Source organism: Pholis gunnellus (genome assembly GCF_910591455.1).
Source record: "Pholis gunnellus genome assembly, chromosome: 18".
Taxonomy (NCBI): Eukaryota; Metazoa; Chordata; class Actinopteri; order Perciformes; family Pholidae; genus Pholis; species Pholis gunnellus.
Genome location: NC_136545.1, coordinates 699,156 through 716,799, shown reverse-complemented (window position 1 = coordinate 716,799; position 17,644 = coordinate 699,156). Strand labels below are relative to the sequence as shown.

Below are 17,644 nucleotides of genomic sequence, written 5' to 3'. Positions count from 1 at the left end.
TTTAGAAGCAACCTTCTTTTTATTATATTATTATTATGTAATAACATAAATACATGAATTCACCAGCATAGCACAAGGATGATGTTAACATGTAACCACAAAGCAAAGAAATTTAAATGAACCAAGCCATCAATTACATTTTCTTGAAGTATGAGATAAATATGCACTTGGCTGTATTGAGGCAATACACTCTATTAATTAACTATAATTCACTGATTACCTGTACCTCTACTCAGTTTCCTACAAGTCACAGATAAGCATAGTCAGAAATTTACAAAAGTATATTTATGCAGTAAATTCCCTTACTTAATTTACTTCAATAAGTGTGGGACTACTTTTTTGGCTAATTTTATTTTTTATTTATTGAAAGAAGTTAGTCTGTCCTGATAAATCAGATTGTGTTTCGTCCCAACAGAAGGTCTCTTCTTGGCCTGTAACACTGTGTATTTTTAATCATGCTGCCATGTTTTGTCCTTGAACAGGACGGATGCCAACTTGATGCCAGCTGGATGTCAAGGTCGACCAGGAAATGGGATCCCATGAGGTGGACGGGATCAGATAGTGCGCCTCCACAACAAGATGAGTGCATTATGTTGATTAAGCCTTTTATTAAAGCAGAGTGGCCAAAACAGGTGGTTGAAGGTGTAATCGGTGAATCTCAGTGACCGATAACAAAGGTTTAATATGCCCTGACTTTAACCTGCAGAAAGTGTGTGTCTGTTTTCTCATCATGTTCCAGTACATTATCAAGGCCCAAATAACTGGCTTCATGTATCACAGTATGTATATTCCTAAGGTGTTATGTGTTGTGATGACTAGAGTTTAGACTAAAGTTTGTGTTCATGCTGCACATATCGACCTCATTATGAGGGACCTCTTCATCGCTGCAGAACTCAAGTTGTGTAGCCAGGCATTGCTTAAACCCACAGTTCTCCATTTAAAGTTCTATTCTAGACACCGAAGGTTTTAATAATACAACACATGTCAGGCTAAAGTTTTACATGTAGACATGTAATACAATGTAATTGTGCCCTCATAAAAACAACATTTACTTTTTAAATATCAATAATATAAATTTAATATAAGCAGAATTTTATCATGGGTTGGAAAAAGCAGAAACGTAGGGCACTGTATAATTAATATCTTTATATCAACAATGGATCCCATGAGTGGTGACCAGAAACACACACAAATCCAAATTAAAGCAGCAAGCAGCGATGATCCGGCCCTCGCACACCTGCGTGATTTGTGGGGAGTGGCAGCCGTGGTGCTGTTGTATGACGTCAGCTCACATAGATGTGAATTTTCAGGAATATCGGATATTACATTGCTGCCGTCGGTACTCTGGCCCCAATGAATGATACTGTTGCTCTGTGTCTGCTTAACGTCTAAATAGGAAACTGTTTGCTTACAAGTTTACCATACCAACATAAGTGGTGACGATATGTCAATTTTACCTAAGAGGGATGTAATAGCGAGTCAAAGACTTTTAAGACACAACCTTTGGTTCCAGATGTAATTGAACAGGCTGGTCTCTAAATATTACTATACATACATTGATACCAGCTGGTGATAGTAATAGGAAAGTCACTGTGTAATTATGCACAGTGCTCAGTTCCGCCCCCAGATCTGACCCAGCGACACAGAGAAGAATGGGCTGAAACTAATGCAGTGCTTTGGCTTTGTATTTCTCTTATGCTGAAGACTAGCAGTCCTCAAGTCTTGGTGCTTCACCAAGCTAGACACATTCTCCGCCTATCTCTGTACAAGATGACATTAAGCTTTTATCAATCTTACTTCAAACAGGCCCATTTGCTAAACTGTCAGATTGCTCCTACAAGCTCATTAGACATTTCACTGAATAAAAGTCTCATTTACAATATTATTTCATTGTATATATAAATGCAGAAATTCAGTTTTAAAGCAAAGAACAACATCAGGGCTAATTTCATTGTATTAGACATTGAGCACAGCTTAATGCCTCCGTACGCTAACGTGTGCAGACAATCACAGAGTGCCTGAGCCTTCATGCCCAGCTGCGCTTGGCCCGGAGCATTTCAATGAGCAGGCTGTTGCACAGCACCTCACCACTCAGGTGTTTGCAGTACAGGTAGTCTTCAGTGAGGGCGCTGAGAGAGCGTAGCTCGGACAGACAAAGCAGCAGATGAGCAAAGCGTCCGAGAAGGTGAGAAGAGGTGCACAGCGTGTACTCCAGCAGGGCTCCTTCAGCCTGCTCCTGCACACTCTCTATGAACTGATGGTCCTCAAGCTGCTTTACATCTGGTCAGTGGGGCGGGAATGGAAAGCAACAGCCAATGAATGTGCATAGAGCAAAAGTTGTCAAACATCATGGAGTGGAGAGAACTGTAGAAGCACCACACTTGGTTAATAATTGTTGGAATGCTTTTAAGCATTCCAACTATTGTTATCCTATTCTTTATTGTTGGAATGCTTTTAAGCATTCCAAGTATTGGTCTTCAAATCTTTATTCAACTCCCGTGACTTCCTCCATACGTATTTTGATACTTATCTCCTTGCACATTTTTTAAGCTACAGAAACCATTCAAATATCAAAATGTTTAGCTCTTTCAGGAGGGGGGTGATATGACTTTTCATATTTATAATCTTTAAACTTTTTGAATTATTAAGCTTTTTGCAATCTTTTTTGAATGGGATATCTATGGAGAAAATTTTCAAATCCTGTTAAACTTTTTCAACTTTCAAAGCCTTCATCTTTCTCATACTTAGCTACAGACACCATAGTTCAACATTTCAACTAGAAGGGTTTTCAGCAGTGCAGTTTAAATGCTTTCGGGCTACAACATTTTTCAGACAGGTAGTCTCCCATTTCTGTTTTTTCAGCAATTATTTTACAATTCATTTCAGCTTTCAGCATTCCAACGCATTTTCAGCAGGAAATGCATTTTCTAGTTCTTCTTCTTCTTTCTGTAACTGGGATCATAGACAGTTAACTTGATAATAATACCCCTGGAACCACATCAAGTTCCCTTTGAGTTCTCAAGATAGCTGGTTCTATTTCATCCTTACTGACCGCCAGAGGCAGTGTTTAACACTGGATATCTTCTGTCTCGCGCATGCGCAGGTCGAATATTTATATCAACAAAGTCACCTGTGACCTCGGATGACCCCCCGGCGTCTATAAGTTCCGGTGTCATTCCGAGTTCAGTCCTTTTTCATCTTCTCGCTACGCAGGTTGGCTACCATGGTAGCATAAGCTTAAACAAAGATGTGTCTACGATCAAGACATATTGGAGCTTGTCGCTGTAGCCTTGTGACCACCGGTCGGAGTTGCGGATCTTTCGCCCTCCAAAGGCTGCGACAAGCTGTCCCTCTTAGGAGGGAGTGGCGTTTGTCGCCGTTCGGACCATTGAGCCCCGGACTGGTGGACGCCCCTATCATCGGTCATCACCAGTCTGATAAGGGCCACCGAAGTCATGAAGACAGCAATCGGTGAGATCGATTAACATTGTTTTCTATAACAGTTGTTCGTTTTTCCACGGTTGGCAGAGCGCTTCCGCTCTAGCTAATCGAGTGGCATACCGACGAGAGCGTAGAATTACGCCGTCATTCCGCCCTTCACAGATACGGCTATCACAGTTAGCAGTGTCCTCGCTCAGGCTAACTTGATGTGATGCTAGTTCGACTAGATCGGCATTAGCATTGTGTACACTGATTTTGTAACATTACGGCTATCACAGTTAGCGAGTGGTTCCGCTCAGGCTAACTTGATGAGATGCTAGTTCTACTAGATCGGCATTAGCATTGTGTACACTGATTTTGTAACATTATGGCTATCACAGTTAGCAGAGTGTTTCCGCTCAGGCAAACTGGGTGAGAGACTAGTTCCATTAGATCGACATTGACACTGTGTCCATTGACTTTGTAACGTTACGGCTGTCACAGTTAGCAGAGTGTCCTCGCTCAGGCTAACTTGGTGAGATGCTAGTTATACTAGATCGGCATTAGCATTGTGTACACTGACTTTGTAACCTTACGGCTGTCACAGTTAGCAGAGTGTCCTCGCTCAGGCTAACTTGGTGAGATGCTAGTTATGCTAAATCAACACTGATGTTGTGTCCATTGATGCTTTTTACGCATTACGGCTGTCGCAGTTGGCAGTGTCCTCACTCAAGCTAACTGGTGGGACACTAACTAGACTAAGCTAATACTGGGATTGTGTCCATTGATTTTGTAGCATTACGGCTATCGCAGTTAGCTGAGTGTCCTCGTTCAGCCTAACTGGTGGGACACCACTAGTTATAGCGACTGTCCTAGTGAAGAGAGTGCCCTCGCTCCCCTCTCACTTAAGGACTGTTTTTTTGGCCTGTATCCACAGTGGCAGAGTGCTCTCGCTCAAGCTAACTGGTGGGTCACCTATATCTGCAGCAAATATCCTAGTGAAGAGAGTGTCCTCGCTCTCCTCTCACTGTAAGGACTGTTGTGTTTTTTTTGGGCCTGTTTCCACAGTGGCAGAGTGCTCTCGCTCAAGCTAACTGTTGCGACACCAATATCTGCAGCCAATGTCCTAGTGAAGAGTGTCCTCACTCCCCTCTCACTGTAAGGACTGTTTTTTGGTCTGTTTCCACAGTAGCAGAGTGCTCTCGCTCAGGCTAACTGGTGGGTCACCAATATCTGCAGCAAATATCCTAGTGAAGAGAGTGTCCTCGCTCCCCTCTCACTGTAAGGACTGTTTTTTTTTTGGCCTGTTTCCACAGTGGCAGAGTGCTCTCGCTCAAGCTAACTGGTGGGTCACCAATATCTGCAGCAAATATCCTAGTGAAGAGAGTGTCCTCGCTCTCCTCTCACTGTAAGGACTGTTGTTGTTTTTTTTGGGCCTGTTTCCACAGTGGTAGAGTGCTCTCGCTCAAGCTAACTGTTGCGACACCAATATCTGCAGCCAATGTCCTAGTGAAGAGTGTCCTCACTCCCCTCTCACTGTAAGGACTGTTTTTTGGTCTGTTTCCACAGTGGCAGAGTGCTCTCGCTCAGGCTAACTGGTGGGTCACCAATATCTGCAGCAAATATCCTAGTGAAGAGTGTCCTCGCTCCCCTCTCACTGTAAGGACTGTTTTTTTTTGCCCTGTTTCCACAGTGGCAGAGTGCTCTCGCTCAAGCTAACTGGTACGACACCAATATCTGCAGCGAATGTCCTAGTGAAGAGTGTCCTCACTCCCCTCTCACTGTAAGGACTGTTTTTTGGTCTGTTCCACAGTGGCAGAGTGCTCTCGCTCAAGCTAACTGGTGGGTCACCAATATCTGCAGCGACTGTCCAAGTGAAGAGAGTGTCCGAAGAGATCACTCCCCTCTCACTGCCCCTGCCTGTTCTCTCAACATTCAGCAGAGCGCTCCCGCTCAGACTGACTTGAAATTCCGCATCAACTAGTGGGACATGGGTTCCCCCAAAATCGCGGCCATGTTAAACTCTCCCGGCTGTAGGACCTGTATAGCTCCTCTTCAGCCTGAGGACGGCCATGACCTCTTGCCTTAGCCTCGAGTATCTGAGGGAGGGCCTCTCGGAGAACCCAGGCAGCACCTGCGGCATCATGCCTTGAGCAGTAAGGTCTGCTAGGCTGGCCGAAATGGAACACCTGATGCTTGAGGTTTACCTCCCCCTGTCAGGACAGCTGAATCCAGCTCAACCTACCCTGATCATTTTGCATGGCACTGGCACGCCTGCAGTGGAATACACAGCAACCGGAACTTCCGCCTGCGAGTGCCTTCTTCGGGCGCCTTCCCGCCCTCACCACCTTTTCTGTTCCTCCCTCCGAGGAATATCTAAGGGAGTTGCATGCATGCTGGAGAGACACCAGGGCTCTCTCCTGCCTTACATCAGATGGCCGAACCTGACGGCCATGCAGGAGCTGGCAAAATTTGGCCTTGCATGTTGCCAGCCATTTAGCTGACTATTGCGTCCCTCATAGTTTTCCCCTGAGGAGAATCTGAGGCCCGATGCCAGGTGCCCTCGATCCCAACATTGGGTCAAGGATGACCTGCTATCCAGGGCTTATGACACAGCAGCACTGTGGACTGTATCGGCAACTCCCTCTCCCACCTCATGCTTGCCCTCGCAGCTTCTCTGCAGCAGGCTACTTTCGACGCTTTCGCCTCCAGCCTAAGTGAGGCTTCATTGCAGGTGTTTGCGCTCATGTCGAGGGAACTTGGACGTATGATGTCCACCCTGGTCCAGACTCTCCGCCAGGTTCGAACCTGGTGAGCTGTTCGGGTCAGCTGCTATACAGGCGCTTCAGCGAACTGCTAGCCAGACCAGGCAGCAGTTCTCTTGTCTTCACAGGGACATGCCTGCACCCCGCAGACCTAGGGGTCCCACTTGGTTCCCCAGGGCCCTTTTGTCAGCCTCCAGCTTACCCCAGTAGCCGCCACAGGCCTCAGCGTCCCGCTGAGAGGCCGGCCAGCTACCAATACAACCCTACCTAAGTCCCCGCCGGGCAATCTCCAAACTTGGGGACTAATAGTCGCCCCCATAACCTCCAGAGGCAGGGGGGCCAGGAGACTATGTCTCCGGGCCGGCTGTTGGTTTTTTCTCCCAGCAGCAGATTCCCAAGGGAGAGTGGTTCACGTCTGTCGACGCCTATTCCCATGTTCCCATGGTGCATCACCACAGGCAGCTTCTTTGTTTCGCCTTTTGAGGCCGCCACTTTCAGTCCAGGGTGCTTCCATTCGGACTCTCCCTTCTTCCCATGGGTGTTCAGAAGGTGTGTTACTGCTGTCCTTTTCCCCTGCAATCACAGGGCGTGAAAGTACTGCTGTACTTAGACGACTGGCTGACCTGTGCGCCATCCCGGCTTCAGGCACCTCAGGACACTGCTCGCCTTCTCTGACGTGGCCCGGTCGGGCTTCAAGGTGAACATGGAGGGGAGCTACCTGAGCCCTCTTCAGAGCATAACCTTCATTAGTGTGGCCCTATGAGGGCCTATCTGTTGCCCAAGTCTGTGGACAAGATCCCCCACAACCTCTTCCGGGGGACAGACGGTTGCCCTACATCCTTTTCTCCGCCTATTGGGTAAACTGACAGCTGTATCGACTGTCGTTCCCTTGGGTTTGCTGATTGCTGAACAGCCTTCACTTGGATGCCAAGTGGCACAGACAGGGCAATAATAGTATCAAAACAGTGCCTTCTCACTCTATCCCCATGGAGGGAGAGTGCATATCTGGCAAACGGTGACCCCATGGGCTCGGTTCCATTCCGCCGGGAGATTGTCACAACAGATATCTGCCTCTCAAGGTGCAGTGTGACAGAACAGGACAGCTTGGGGGCAGTTGTCTGCTCAAAGACCTCAGGGGCAAGCCAATGTTCTAGAGCTAAGTGCTCAAACACTTCCTCCCATATTTGAAGAGAAAGCATGTACCTCTGCTGTGTTTTCACATAAACCATCAAGGGGGCACCAGATCTGCAGAAGTTGCTACAGGGATCACCGCGCCCTTCTGACTTGGGCGGCCCCTCGCCTGACCAGCCTTCGGGCAATATACCCACCAGGAGAACGGAACCAGGTTGGGGTTTTCCTTTTCCGTCACAAGCCTCCACCGGGAGAGTGGCGGCTGCATCCAGACGTGATGTCGACCCACTGCCCCCACTGGTTCTCCCTGACGGAGAGGACCAGTCCTTCTGGATCAAGATGCCCTGGCTCACACGTGGCCAGAGGATCTTCTTTATGCCTTTCCACCATACCCTCTGATCTTGCAATGCTTCTCAGAGTTCTTCCCCGACAGGAGGGACCTCCTGTCGCAACTAGAAGGCCGGACTTGGTATCCCAATCCCTGCCGCCTTCAACTATGGGTCTGGCCCGACCAGATGCTGAGTGGCTGCATAGAACCAGTCAGACTGACTATTCTGAAGGCCAGGGCGCGATCTACCCATCTGCAGTACGAAAACAGGTGGAAGCTGTTTTCTGACTGGTGTGCGGCTCAGAACAATGTCCCAGTACAGTGTCCCGTGCCTGCTGTACTGAGTTTCTACAGTCCCTTCTAGATAAGGGCCGGTCTCCCTCTAAACCCTTGGAGGTATACGTGGCCGCTATCTCGGGGCAGCATACTAAGGTCGACAATGACACAGGAGAGAGCCACAGACTGGCGTTCCTCTTCCTAAGGGGCTCTGCAATTGCGTCCCCCGAAGGCCCCTGCATGGGACCTATTCTTGGTACTAAATACCCTATGCTTGTCTCCTTTTGAACCCCTGGCACAGGTGGAGCAGAGATGGCTATCGGCCAAAGTGTTTTTTCTCTGGTGAAAGAATCATGTCTGAGGTGGAACTCAGATGGCTTGGGTGTCACTTTGTGGCCTAATGCAGCGTTTTCTCCCAAAGGTGTTGACACGCTCACATATCAACCAGCCTATCCAGCTCACGCAGTTTGGCCCTCCCGTCAGGAGGGGAGAGGTCAAGGCTGCTGTGCCCAGTGCGGGCCCTCAGAGCTTATGTGGAAGCCACCGCCTGCATACGGCGGTCGGAGCAGCTCTTTGTCAGTTATGGTGAGCCTAAGAAGGGCTGTGCTCCTTCTGAAGGACAAACAGCGCCTATCCCACTGGATAGTGGAGGCCATTGCCTATACATACAAGGCGAGCGACCGTGCTCTGCCATCCGGGGTGAAGGGCCACCCTACCAAAGGTGTCTCCACGTCAGGGGCAACACTGAGAGGTGTGCCTGTGGAGGATCTATGTGCTGCGGCCTCATGGGCATCACCGAGCACATTCACCAAACACTACAGACTTAAGGTTGCCACCCCTCACCCACTGGGGAGGGTTCTTTGGCCAATTTTTCTCTGCCGGAGCTATACGAGGTAGTTATGGTGATTCCTCGTGACTCTGTTGATATAAGTCATCCAGTGTTAAACACTGCCTCTGGCGGTCAGTAAGGATGAAATAGAACGAAAGTTGCGAATGTAACTACGGTTCTATGAATCCTGGATGACCGCCAGAGTTCTTGGTCACTCGGAATCCCGTGAACTCGCGAGAAGATTCCGTAGGACTGAACTCGGAATGACACCGGAACTTATAGACGCCGGGGGGTCATCCGAGGTCACAGGTGACTTTGTTGATATAAATATTCGACCTGCGCATGAGCGAGACAGAAGATATCCAGTGTTAAACACTGCCTCTGGCGGTCATCCAGGATTCATAGAACCGTAGTTACATTCGTAACTTTCGTTTTAGCTATTTGTTGAATCATATAGCATGTTGTTTCCACTTGGTATCACATTGTCAGTGACTCTGTACACAAGTTTAGTACAGCAAATTCCCTCTCCATGGTTCCTGGGACATCAGAAGGGAATACCCCTAGAGGAGGGACTTTTTTGACACCAGGAGCTCTGGCTGAGGAACAACATTTAGACCTTGGTTCCACTCGTCGGAATTCAGGTATACAGTTCCTTAAATGATTCCAGTCCCCTTGGACAAGATGTTGTGTTGGAAGGCAGGCTATAATTGTAAAGATGTTTGCATTATTTGATACTGAAAGGTATCAAATAAAAAAAGGTAGGAAAAAAAAGTCTGTATTTTACATTTCTGCATATGTGTTTCATGGAAACGTTTCATATCAGCCTTGTGTTGCACTTGCACAAACGCAGAATGCCACATGGCTAACTATGGTTCGGTTTAGCCAATAAAACTACTTGGTTAAGGTTAGAAAAAGATCATGGTTGTGTTGAAATAATAACGTAACAATGTAACGCAGCAACAGTAGCAACCTAACAACCGTAAAGAAATAACAGCTGCCCTTGGTGGGCTTTCTTACATAGCGTTAAGTAACAAGCTTAAGAACCTTACATAACAAGCATAAAGTCAACATTTGCTTTTGGTTTCACACACGACACAAGCAACGGCCTCTTGGGTGAAAGTCCTGTGTTTGTTTGACCCATGTATCACCCTCCCTCCCTCCAACTTGTCCTTACTGGACTTAGTTTGTTAATCGTTATTAAAACACATCATTTTCACGGTTGCTCAATATACTACGTCACTTGCTCAGACCGAATGCAAAGGCGCTTACAGTCAAAGTATGCTGTGGTTTTTCAGAAATTCACAATGATGACATTCTTTAATAGTGACTGGGCCGGAAAGGTAAAAACACACTTATGAAATAATTCACCAAGAATCCGTCAAATCAGTGTGGCACTTCAGGACTTTTTAGCCAATATGAAGCTTTACAGATAAAAAGCAACAGCTGTCACTAACCTGGGTTAAAGAGGATGATGAACTTGATGCAGGCAAACTCTTGGCGGTCCACCTTTATGATGTGGAGCTTCTCAACCAGCTCCTGTCCTTTCTGGACTAGGCTGGCCACCATGAGACCAGCATGGGAGGCTACATCGGACAGTTCCATCTGACCCAAAGAGCACACGTACTGACATCAGGAACTGTCACGGATGTCTCTCTGTACTGCACAACTTTTATTTTCATGTGTCATACCTCCTTTCTAATAAAAAAATGTTTGGGGGGGGGCTGGCAAGTAAATGTGTAAGGCTTTGTTTTGCGACTGTCAAATTTAAACACCAATTTAGACTCGAAAAGCTCAAATCTGCCCACAAAGTATTGGTCTTGTTTCTTGTTTTTGACAAAACACAGAACAAGTCAGGAATGATTATGTTAGTGTTGGAGAATGTGTGGTTCTATGAATGCTAATCATTCCCAAATATTCTAGTCATGTAGAAAGATCAATGCGAGGTACACACTATACGAGAATCAAACCGGTTTTGGGCCTGATTGCCCCCTTCCGCCAATGGTCAGCAAAGCCCAGAGGTTCTAGAGATTATCTTGCCAGATTTTCATGTGGTGTTAGTTAAATTAAGAGTACTTTTTGCATCCCCCGATCTGCTCGGTAGTACATCATGGCTGCACCGATATCAAATCACAGAATTTCAAATCCGATATCCTATTGTGAGGGGGGAAGGCTCTGCACAATAGCAAATAGTTGCTCTCCACACACAATAGGATCAAAACAGTTACATTTATCATTACATGTCGTTGTGGGTTCTCTCACATTTTCAACATCTGTTCCATCTTATTTGGAAAATCTTCTAGTGTGGGCCAGCCTAAACATATTTTGGGTGAATTTAAGGTTTTTACATGTTTAACCTTAAGACAGATTTTAGGCTATGAGATCCGTAAGAAGAGTAAGATTTGGTGTCTTGGCAAAAAATAAGTAATTTAAGCAAATAACTAAAAAGTTGTTTAAACAGAACCTCGAGAACTTAAAAACAATGAATGGATAGAGTAGGGGTGGAGATGAGATGGTTTCCCTGAGAAACAAAAGAAGACTTCCTTCCAGGAATTGGGAGAAAGCCCTGTGTTTGTTTGTGTTCTACTCTATACTATTCTAGGTCACCTGACTTCTGGGTTTGCTCCCATCATAATTACTACATCCGATAGAGGTCGCCTCCTAACAGTGGTAAATGGTAAACGGACTTTTACTTGTAAAGCGCTTTTCTAGTCCTACGACCACTCAAAGCGCTTTAACACTACATGTCATCATTCACCCATTCATACCCATTCATACACTGATGACAGGCCTACCATGCAAGGTGCCACCTGCCCATCAGAACAAGCTAACCATTCACACTCATTCATACACAATTACGGGAGAAATTTTGGGTTAAGTGTCTTGCCCAAGGAAACATCAACATGGACTAGCGGAGCCGGGGATTGAACTGCCAATCCATTGATAAATGATGTACATAAAGACATTAGACAGGAGAAATGTATACCCCACATGGCCTCAGTGCTTTGTAGCTATGTGTTTACTCCCTTTATTTGTTTGTAAAATATCTATTGTTACAAATAAAAATGCCATTTACCTCCTGCCCAGTGACCAGGAGCAGGCTGCCTTCTTTGCCATACAGGACCTGTCTGGAGATGATGTCCAGGAGCAACAGGTCACTCCAGCAGCTGTGCAGCAACTTCATCTGGTCATTCACCTTGGAGCAGGAAGAAGGCGTTAAAACCATTCAAGTACAGGTTTTATCTAGCTCATCTTCAAAAGAACAGTATCCATTTCTGTTGTTGTCCCCCTGTCAGAGACATTTTCAGTCGTGGGGTTTGGACCATACTTGGGGTTGCTTTGTCGATGAAAGACGTTGTCAAATACCAAGCGTCGGTATTTGACGATTTTGGGAGTCAGAATGTGTTGGTCCATGTGGTCTGTATATTTTTATGAGTGATTTAGGGTAAGGGTTCACAGCACTCTCTCACTCAAACACACAGAGAAGTTGTTTTCCACCATGCCATCTGGCAATTTATTGAGAATGATTTTCAGCCCATATTACAACTAATGTACTATACTCTCTCTCTCTCTGTCTCTCCTATGACAGTAAGCGGATGTGCTTTAAAGTAACTGTTTGGAGTTCTTGATCTCTAGTAGCACCATGGAGGAATGTTTTCAAAGTTTTGGTTGTATTGTACACCTTCATGAGGACACGCATGCACAAGCAAGCAGGTAGCGTAATACACCATCCGGCCGCATCCATAGTTTTTCAAAGCCATGAACAGAGCGGAAGGCCATTCCGGAGACGGACCGGCTGTAGAAACTCAAATTAAGCGGGCTAGTCTCCTAGCAGTGGGGAGTGAGGCAGAGGGACTGTTAGACCCAGGGCCACTGGCCCCCAGCCCGCTGTTGGCTCATTTTCTATAGCAAGGAGGAATTAGCAAGTTAGATAGCCAACTGCTAATTGAGTAAAATGTAACAACTTAATGCTTTGTCCATAAACTCTTCTCACAGATGATGAAAGAAAGATGATGATCCCAAATAGCATCCAATCACAAGGTTGCATCGAGATAACGAGTACTAGCCAATCACAGCACGGTCGACACTGCTTCAGTCTTTTGAAGTGGGCGTGGTTTCATCTGAAGTTGGTTTGTAAAAAGATAAGATGCAGTCCTGCCAATGGTTTCAGGCTAGTGAACTAATCTGCAGGTGGCAATAATTCTTTATAAACAGCAATGTTCCAACAAAGGCTGGAAAACGACTGCAAGTAAGGAATCATGCAAAAGATGGGTAATTTAAGACGCTTGTTAGACCTCAAGGATAAATACAATGAGTTTTGGTTGTAAGCACTGAATGTGAGCAGAATAAAACTCTCTTGGGCCCCTTTAACTGTCGACCCATTAACTTCATTCAGAACAAGGACAGAAGCAGATGCAGGGGGGGAACCTTTAACTCAACCTGCTCAAGACACATACGTAAACATACCACAGCACATGTCCATCAGAGTTACAAGTTGGGTATAATTCAACAGGAAATGTAATATGAAAGTATGCCACTATTGTGCCAACATATTTGGACTATTATTTCTATCAGTTGATATATCATTGTGCTTGCTGAGATCGCTTCGTGCAGCTACAATACTATAAAGATATTCATCGCTGCAACAAACATGAGCTGTCAGAAGAACTCACCTTAAGTTGTTTGAAGAAGATGGATGTACGAGCCCACTCCACGATGGAGAACAGCGTCTGGTCGGCCATGAGGCACATCAGGCTGAAGGTGCTGGGGTTCCCGTGTTTCTCCCAGTTCATGTGCTCCTGCAGGAGACGAGCAGTGATCTTATTCTGCAGCTGGAGCTCGTCTGGATCACAGCGTATGAACTCCATCACTAGCTGTGGCATCCTTGGGCCACGTGGAGAGAGAGGTCTTGAGTACAGCTCGTCTGAGTCGATTCCTGCAGCAGAGTTTATGGCTTGCTCTGACTTGATGGTCCAGTTTGAGGAGGAACACTGGTACTGGTTTACACCGGGTGAGTTGGATGGCAGGAGTGAACACAGTGATGGAGGCTGGTAGCTGATACGGTCGTTCTGTGCGGTGGGTAGTGGGGTGCAGTGAAGGATGGGAACTGGATGAAGGCCACCAGTAAAGGTCAAGTCTCTTTGCTGGGTCGAGGAGCCCAGGGGTGGACTGCTGTCGATTCTGAATCCGCTAGCTTGAATCAGAGCCTTTCTCTGCTGCTTGAGGGCACGATCACGCTTGTACATGGGGCCGAACTTGTTCCTGCCACCTCGTATTCGATCTGCACGAACAGCTGATGAGGTGAGATTTGTTTAGAGCAGTTTGATTGATGATTTTCACTATGATGTTCACAAACTATGCAAATGGCCAGATTACCCCTTAGATTGTTCATTCATGAGGGTGAAACAACACTATGATTGACATTCTTCATATTCCTCCTCTTTAGGACCAACCGGAAAAAAAACAAGAATGTAATTGGACTTCTCAGCAAGTCAACATAAAACTAAAACCACACTCGCTCGCTGTGAATTCCTTACACAATGACTGGGGATGCTCTGCATTGCGTTAACTTATGCTTCCTCTCTTCTTGCTTGACCCGGAAATTGTTCCCTTTCCGCCATCATAGAGAATCTTCTAATCCCTTAAATGCACCTTGAAGGGAGACGAGGACAGAGGCTTCCGGAAGGGGCTGAGTGCGAGGATACACCAGTCAAACTTATGTGTGCTTGTGTGTTAAATGAATGTATCACACCTGCACTTTAATTAATAGTAAATATTGAAGTTGTCATGAACACTGTTATGCTCATCTGATTATAAGATACAGCGGTATAACAAAACAATGGACAGCTGATGCTTTAGAATGACGGCTCCATGGCAAGAATGACTCATTTTGTTAAATGCATGTGGCCTCGTCTCCTCTCTCCTTGCGTCTCTTTCTGGCCTTCTCCTCGAGCATCTCCTGTGAGCGTGACTAAGACGGGAATCAGCATCAAATTAAAATGCCCCGGCACTCACACATGGGCTCATTTCGAATTACACAGACTTTGTACTCGGGAGCAGGCAGGGTAAATTCCGTTTAACGTCTGGTTCAACTGATTCATTTGCGTTAATGCACGTATAACCTCAACACCGTAATGCACACTCTTGTTATTAACACCTTTTTTCAGGATTTCTAGGTCCCTCATACATTCAAATGTGTTCCTCCTTAATTAACAGCCATACACATTTTATTGGTAGCTCCAATATGCAAAGTATTCATTCTGTAATTTGTGGGTTTTAATCTTAAATGTTACTGGCAGGCTTATACATAATTACCCTGTAGGTCTGTTTCTAGTCACGTAGGAGAGAGTAAAACATGATTCATAGCAAATCAATAAAGCTCCTGTTATTCAACCATCTTTCCACTCAGGGAAGCATAAAAATAGACCTTAAAACGTAAAATTGTCAACAAATATATATTCTCACTGTATATAATTTAACTAATATATATCACCATGACACTTCCCCAGTTGATTACATTAAGACAATAATTTTTTGTATTACAAGTTTTCTCAAAATGTATGTCAGAATATGCAAAAGAGTCATTGCCTTATTAAATATGTAGTAATTTGCTTACATTTCCAGAACAGAAATCTGAACATTGGATAAAGCCAGGTTCAAAATTATTGTTTCATTTCGTTCATATATTAGAATCAAAGGCTTTTACAAAAGGGATTTTGGAAACATCTTTGTACCACTACATAAATCAGAAAATACTATCAACAGCCATATAGTATATATAGCCTCCATGTTTTTAGGAATACAATGTTCTATTAATCTCTATATGAATTATTTATGAACAAACCCCTCTGTAAAAAACTATCAGGATGTAGAGAGGAATGAAACTGGAAAGTGTGGTGTATGTAAGAGTTACTGAAGGGAGAACAACTCTTTTAGTTTAGTAAAATTCCATATATTTTGAAGACACTACAGTGAATAACGTAAATGTCGAAAGTGACCAGTGTGTAGTGTCTCGCTTTTAATGTAACTATTGCCAACACAGAACATCGTAGCTATAGCCAGGAGCAAACTAGAACTGTGATAATAATAATGATAATAATAAGGCATAAATACACAGGGGCTTAAACGTGTGGGTCTGTTACACTAAAAGACTGACTTGTTCTTCACGTTCCTTGTTGTAGCGCGTGAATTACAGACGTTGTCGCCCCGTTTGCTCGCTAACCCGTGAGCCTGTTAGATGTGAACAGGTGGATGGTGTATTAAGTTAAATACATTAAACTCTACTTTAAATTATAATTATTACCACCATTATTATTGGTGTTGTTGTTACAGACAATTGGCATCGAAGTCACCGCACATCCATTAAATGTAGTTGGGATGCGATATACTTTAAATTACTATAAAATCTTTCTTTTTTAATAATAATAATTTGAAGACATTTTTTTTACCAATATGGGCAATAAGAAGAGCGTAGAAATAAATCCTCTGTTATGTGATAGTGGGCTATACTTTTCTTTCTGAATATATTCCCATGTCGTCATTCTAGGCCGCGGGAAGCAGGTCACGGTTAGGTATTTGGAATATGCCTGTGGCATTATGAAAGGTTATGTACAATGCAAGGATTCCCCTTCATGTATTTGCTAACACCGGTGGATGAAGAGCCGCCCTCCTTACCTTCCAGCCTCATGCCGACATGAAGACACTTTTGGAATCTGCAGAACGGACACCGCTTCCTTTGACTTACATCGATCCTGCACTCCTGGTTCTCTGCGCAGATGTACTTCTTGTTGTTCTGGACCGTTCTTTTGAAAAAACCCTGCGAGGGTTGAAGAAGAGGAAGGGATCCACTTGAGGAAGGCGGTTCTGTTTATAACGACAACTGATAGGCATTTACAACAATATAACTCCAGCAGAAGTAAATGTACCTTGCAGCTCTCACATGTCAGCAGACCGTAGTGGTAACCAGAGACTTTGTCTCCACACACTGGACACAGCTCCTCCAGACCTCCATGTCTGAACTCCATCCTGAAAAACAGCGACCGCTCATCACACGGATTACAACATGAGGAGTGTTTGCAATTGTGGTGAGACATAAAACAAACATCTGATCATATGGTACCCATCCTCTCCTGACTGACCAACCTGTTGACTCAGTGTTCGGCCTTGTTCGGTACTGTAACTGTTAGTAGACTGAAATCAAAGCTGGTGTGAATATTCTTCCAGCTGCGTACTTGCAGATGTGAAGTGGAGTGATGTGATCGTCACAGGAGGGACTCTCCATGGACCTGATCTCGAGGCTGACTCATGTAGCCAATGAGCACGTCTCACCATTGTCTCACCTGTTTGTGTGTTTATATATACAACATGCCTTCATTGCTTTTTTTTTCGATTAAGAGTTTTATTGTGCGTTTTCTGAGATTGCACAAAGCAGACATTCAATAATGTAATTCAAAGTACAGCAATACATAAACAGAACGACAGACAGACAGATAAACGGACTGAAGCTGCAACGATTCGTCGACCAGTCGATCAGATGATTAACAGAAAATCATTTTAAATCCTTCAAAGTAGTTTTTCATGCAGTAATAGCAGAAAAATCTGCTTTCCAGCCTCTTGAATATGACGATTTCCTTTTCGATATATGACGATTTCTTTTCACAGTTTTTATGTCATATTAATCTGAATAGCTTTGGGATTTGGCCTGACAAAGCACCTTATTTATAGACATCACGTTACACTGTGAGACACTGGGATGGACTAGTTTTTAGTCGCAGCCCCATTCTACAATCCTGCTCAGGTGAAGCAAGAATCTCTGATCTATAAGGTGGTCAGACAATATACCAGGGTACTGTATTACAGACCATTCAAAGCGAAATAAATAAATGAATAAAAATATAA

General features: G+C 44.9%; 1 protein-coding gene across 1 annotated transcript; it reads right to left on the bottom strand.

Moving 5' to 3' along the window:
* Positions 1 to 228: 228 nt before the first annotated feature.
* LOC306710615 (nuclear receptor subfamily 5 group A member 2-like) lies at positions 229 to 16,770 on the bottom strand (the record flags this gene model as incomplete). The annotated part of the gene is given in 8 exon segments (XM_079179257.1): positions 229 to 240; positions 2,019 to 2,039; positions 2,042 to 2,280; positions 10,204 to 10,351; positions 11,823 to 11,942; positions 13,420 to 14,039; positions 16,421 to 16,562; positions 16,672 to 16,770. Coding segments are annotated over 8 exon segments (1,401 nt in total).
* Positions 16,771 to 17,644: the final 874 nt, after the last annotated feature.